At 38.9% G+C, this 6,000-nt stretch overlaps 1 protein-coding gene across 2 annotated transcripts in view; it reads right to left on the reverse strand.

Moving 5' to 3' along the window:
* Window positions 1-6,000, reverse strand: part of msraa (methionine sulfoxide reductase Aa) — a 41,493-nt gene that overhangs the window by 19,189 nt on the left and 16,304 nt on the right. For both annotated transcript variants that reach the window (XM_042504038.2, XM_088089378.1), the window contains exons 2-3: window positions 3,110-3,178; window positions 2,108-2,227 (exon numbers count right to left, since the gene is read on the reverse strand). In XM_042504038.2, the coding sequence (XP_042359972.1) occupies window positions 2,108-2,227; window positions 3,110-3,178 (189 nt within the window). The remainder of the gene's footprint in view (window positions 1-2,107; window positions 2,228-3,109; window positions 3,179-6,000) is intronic.

A 6,000-nucleotide genomic window follows, 5' to 3' on the forward strand; every position in this document is an offset into this window, starting at 1 on the left:
CTAAACAACGTATAAATATAAAGATATAGAAGGATTGCAACATGATGAAATGTAAATGTGTTTTACAGCAATTCCTGGGACTAGAAAACCAGAAAATCAGGGGTGTTACATACTCAACCATGACTCCAAACCCAGCCCACAAATTGACCCGAGTTTTGTAAACTGCTCCTCTTCTGCTGAAAATACTCCACAACAGATAAATCACGCACTCAACTCGTGCTCTCAACCATTTCAAATGTATTCATGTGTTATTTTACCCAGATTTACTGAAATGGGCATGCGAGAGAAATGCAAGAAAACTGGCTCCCTGGCTGCGTCGGGAAGATAATGAATAAGTCAAATAGGACTGCAACTGCCACATATCTTATTACCAATATCTCTGAAATATTTGTCAATTAATCAGTTAATCATTTAGCCTACAAATTAGTTTAGAAATGCCAATCATAGTTGTTATGAGCCATTATTTGTTTGGCTGCTGCTGGGAGAACCTGCACCTGTGTGCCACCGAAAAAGTCTTCAATGTATAACATTTAGGTAAAAGAAGCAGAACCTGTCACCTAAAAACAACTTTACTTTTTATTACCTTTTTTATTTTTCTTTAATTCATCTGTATTCATATGTAGATCTCTGTAAAGATTGACCGGCCCACAGGAGAGGATGTCTTCACCCGGATAGTCACTGACTACAGCCTGACTCCCGAAATACTGGCCATTGCCCCCCGAGGATTTCTGCTGTCAGACTGGTGGCCGAGTGGATTCCAAGTATATGAGACAATTGATAAGACTGTGTTGATACCGATGTCACTATAGATTCTGCTTATTGGTGCACTTCTTTATCAATCCCATTACTGATTTCTGATCAATTTCCTGTGTGGAGAAAAAAAGCAGGTCTACGCAGGTTTTATCTGCATCTGAACACTATGTGTATGACATTAGCGAGCATTTGTTTTTTCATTTAGGTTTTCCTAGTCAAACAAAAAATCCCTCCAAGCTGTACAGATGTGCGACTCGGCATCCCTTTATTATAACCTCATAAAATGTTTGAGCATATTTTTTGGTGTTTCCACCCTTACTTGAAATTATTATTTAAGTCATTAAGAGCTGCACTGTTGTTATCTTTCTCCATGAAATGAAACCATGCTTTGGGTCATTTCTTCTTTTCTGCCATGAATCCTTCTTGTTGCAAGTTTCAAGCAGCAAACCCACATGAGTTGACGTCACTGTTTGTTTTGAAAAGCGCAACTGTCATAAAACGTGCCGGCATTGACTGAATGTATTGTTAAGCTTACGATTCTGATGGATCGTACGATTTGGAACCAGTTCTTGATTCTTAATCTTGCTCCTGAGATTTCTATATTAAATGACAGACACTAAAGAGCTTGCTCAAATGTGAGCAGTCCTCGCTGACAGTTGTTGAGTTGTGCCACTCTGAATTTTGCATCTATTTAATGAGTATCTTTATCAGAAAGTACTTGGCATTTTTGAGGGCACTATATACTCTGTATATTCAAATAACCTAGTGGATACTAAATGTAGTGCACTTCTAGATGTGACAGTACACAGGGAGTGATTCTGCACAGCGTCTGTTTCTTTCAGGCTAATTCTAATTTCAGTTTAACATCCTGTTGCTCTTCCCTTTTCAACCTTTGTTGGAAAAGTTTTATCTTGCTGTATATGTGCACATACATGAATGGTGCGGTCAAGAAATATCAATTATTCTATTAATATTCCAGCTCTACACTGACGTGAGTGTTTAAGAGTTATTTGTTTATGTAGAAGTTTCTAAAAGAAAAGTTAGACCGAAAGAGAGACAGGTGGTGGTGCGGGTCTAATGATGGACTCACTCTGTACTGGCTGGCTGGAGGAATCACTGGGAGGTCTGGACGCACATCACACAGAAATACTCAACCACACATGCAGGAACACAGTCTGCTCAGAGTGGTCAGGCTTCAATAGCAGCCTCATCCATGCCCCAGTATAATAGGGCCTGGGGGAAATGATTCACTCTTCTGTTTATGTGTGTCTTGTTTTACGCAGTTTATTGACTCTCAGCAAAAAACACACTACCCAGTGCACTTTGTGTGAGTGTGCTGGTGTGCAGATGTTACCTGTGCAGACTTCCTTGTAGGTGGGGTTAGGTGTGTACCCTCCTGCGTAGCCCACTTGGGTAGAGTAAACCCCTTTTTGTCTCCAAAACTTCCTCTCCGCTCCCCAAAAACAGCCCATTCCTTCAAGAGATAACAAAAAAAGAAAGCTTTGATGAACAGCAGTCTATTTCACAGACACAGAAAAGGCCTGTGTGTGAGTTTTTATGAAGCTTTAGAGCTGCAAATAACAATAAACACAGAGTAACTGTTTTCGGGAAAACTATTTTGTAAGATGTGCTCTTTTTTTATTATTTATTGATTATATTTATCTAATTTATTGCTCCTACCTGCCTGTTTGCACTGTTGTATATTGCACATTTGTAGGTTTATAGGTTTGTGGACTACCATGTTGTAAATTTTAACATAGGGGTCTATGGGGATGTACTGTGTTTTGGATCAAGTTGCCATTCACAGAACTGCAGGTTTCTGCAAGATATTGGCTTCGATTTTCATCCCCAAAGGTTGCAGATTGGTTGTAGCCCTTCTTAACTTAGCCCCATTTACTTTCTGTATAAACATACATAACAAACACCAGGGTTCACATATGGTCAACTTTGAAGGTCAAGGATTTACATGGAGGCCAGTGTGACTGGGATTCACTGTTGAAGCAAGACATGATGTTAGATATTTAAATAATGACAGGATTTAAGTTAAATTAGCTTAACTAGCATAACAGCTTCAAGTCAGTTTCCACTTAGTAAAATCAATCATGAAGTTAATTTGAGGTCATATCAGGATGCAAGTTTTTCTTTTTCCTTGGATGGCAAATGTACGACCTTCCCAACTCTGCCTCTGGTTTACCCTAAAACTCTTATCCTAACCTCTAACCGATACCAGTCCTCACCCTTAAACCTAACCAACCAAACCAACAAAGACAACAAGTTCTGGGGAAAAAAATGGCTATACTGATTAGTCAAATTGCTTTCACTGCATGGTATGATTTTTGACAAAACAGACACTCACCAAATATGGCCGTCTCTGTCCCTTCCGGAAAAGGTGGAACAGTCCTGTTGCCGTTCACGTCATGTTTGGCTGCATGAGAAACAAAGACAGAATAGGAAGCTATGAACATTATAGTAATGAAGGAAATCAAAACTAAAGTGACATCAATGTGGCAAATATTAGCACATGAGCTTCACCTCTGAATAAAACTGAATGAAGGATAAAAAAAAAGCCTCTTTGTTTATCTGCTTACTTATCAATCCTAACATGACCAATGGCCCAATTCTTTGACCATACCTTCACGACCAGTCATCCCTGTTGAACTGAAAAGCACAGCACGAGCATGCTGATTGTAATAACAAAAACTCAGATTAAAAAACCCTCGAGCTCGACGCAAAAGGGGCAATTACATCATATTTTGACTTGCAACCGCTGCACCCAGGACACTACAGCAAGCATTAACCACGCAATCAAGTTGAGATAAACTGAGCGTGGCTCTCCGAAGTGTAGATGACGTGACTGCAACTCTGAACGAATCTAGTCAATTATGATGTAATATTTTATTAGCATGTGTTGTACTAACACAAGTAATTAACCCCCCTGCGTCCAAGAGGGGTTCTCATCTGGCTCCTCTGTATTGACTCCAACATGCTCAGTTTAACTTCCAGCGACTGGAGTGTCAGTGGGCGTCCTGCTGATTGGCTCATCAATTCCGCCTTAAAAACAGGATCGAAATTGCCTGTTGTAGCTCATAGCTTGTAGCGCATCTCTTTGAGTTTGCATACAGAGATGAGAAATTTGTGCGTCCATCTTTAAGACTTTGTGCAGAGATATTTCCCAACGGTAAGTTTCAAAAATTTTGATTACATGTATGGAAAATACTTTTACTGCTACAATTTGTTTTACACATTTTTGAATAATATTTGTGTGAGGAAAACACATGCACATAATATTTCTATTGCTGCAAAACTGTTACACATTCACAAACTTGAATTTGTGAAGAAAATTACTTGTGTACATCATTTCACAAGCTCAAAATGCTAATGATTCTTATTTAATTTCATATATTTGAAGTTACATCCTAAGAAGAAGGCACACTACTGTTGGCTATAAAAAGCCATTTCAAGATTTGTTTATTTTATAATGATTTAAGAGTTATTCTCTTTTATAAATTGTCCTAAAATACCACCTCATGCGACAATTTTTTCGAAACTGTTTCCATTAGAAATATTTTGTATTCAGATTTTGGGGGTTAATGAAAACCCGCCTCCTGACTGCTGTTGGGAATCTGGGCGTGTGAAAGGGTATGGAGAGAACCTGTGTGCAACTTGAGTAAATGTTCCACCACTGCCTGTCAGTCTTTATGACTTCATTTTTACCCCTCATGGGTCATTTTTAAAAAGCCAGCGTGATCACGACGACACCAGAACTAAAATGCAACATTTAATTACATCATTGAGAGTAAATAGCAAGGCAAGTGAGTTTTCCCAAAAGAATAGTTCTTTTTTCCACAGAGAAGCTTCTGGAACGGCAATGACTACTTCTCAGGATCTACTTCTCTCTCTACTCTCCATTCAGATCTATCTGTAGGTTTTACAAGCTGAAAACTAAAATACTCCCACACTGCATTTAACTAATTTCCAAACAGATTTCCATATGTGCAATATATATTTCAAAGATTAAGTGTTTTTCATAAGAGTCCATCACCAAAGAAACAAAACCCAAAACATACAGTACACACTGAATTTAACTCACACACACACACACACACACACACACACACACACACACACACACACACAGTGACCCACTTAAACAGTGGCGAGCAGCTCTGCATAACTTCGTAGCAGCTGCATTCACTCCAATCAACACAGAGCCAGAGGTGTACAAGGACCCATTTGAGGCCACCCAGCCACCTGGCTGAGCTAACATGCATTAGCGGTAGCATGCCGTAGGCTGTGTGTGCGTGCATGTGTGTGTGTGTGTACAGATGGCTTGCTGCACAATGCTGTGGGGGAGGGAGATGGATTAAAATAAATGGGATGGGGTAGAATGAGAATGAACTCAACATCTGGATCCCCCCTCCTTACACCCTCCTCCTTCTTTTCACACGCACACGCACACAAACACACACACACACACACACACACACACGCACGCACACACACACACACACACACACACACACACACATACACATACACACAGAGTTCATGCACGGAAGCATAATTGTTGTGTGGGGCAGCATGCCTATAGACAAAAGCAGCCAGATGGATACTGCCAACCATCAGCAGCCCTTCAAACGCACATACATACACATCAAATCAGGATTTGTTGGGGAATTTTTGAAAAACAAAAAAACAACAAGAACTTAAAACTTCAATACAATTGAAACTTAAATCAGTAAACAATAATTTGGTGCCTTTGAACCTCTTGTTATAATCCCCTTCAAATGTAGACAAAACAAAATTATTTAAGACATAGACATACATAAAAAAGAGAGCATAAAATGGAAAAAAAAAATCATTAATTTAATGACACAATCCTAATAGCAAAATAAAATCAACAGAATTGCTTTATAAATCATGCTGTTGATGTTTCTGTAATTGTTTCCACTTATCATTTTGTGCAATTTTCATGACAAAATATGTGAAACTTTCTGATTCTTGATTGTACGTTTTGCATGTCTCGATTTATCTTAATATATTGAAATAAACTGTTTCATTTGTTTGGTTGACCATAACATCCATATGATGTGATTATGATTTGAGAGAGCCTTTCTACAGCACCCTGCCCCTTTGTTCATGTCAGCCATGTGCAGAATAGGAAACCTTCAAGAGCTTGTGTATCTTTGTGGTTTCAAAATGAAATATTAAGATCCTGTATCTGAATACTGGTACAGATACTCTTCC

This window comes from Plectropomus leopardus, chromosome 16 (assembly GCF_026936395.1).
Source record: "Plectropomus leopardus strain MGB_pleo_1.0 chromosome 16, ASM2693639v1, whole genome shotgun sequence".
Lineage (NCBI taxonomy): Eukaryota > Metazoa > Chordata > Actinopteri > Perciformes > Serranidae > Plectropomus > Plectropomus leopardus.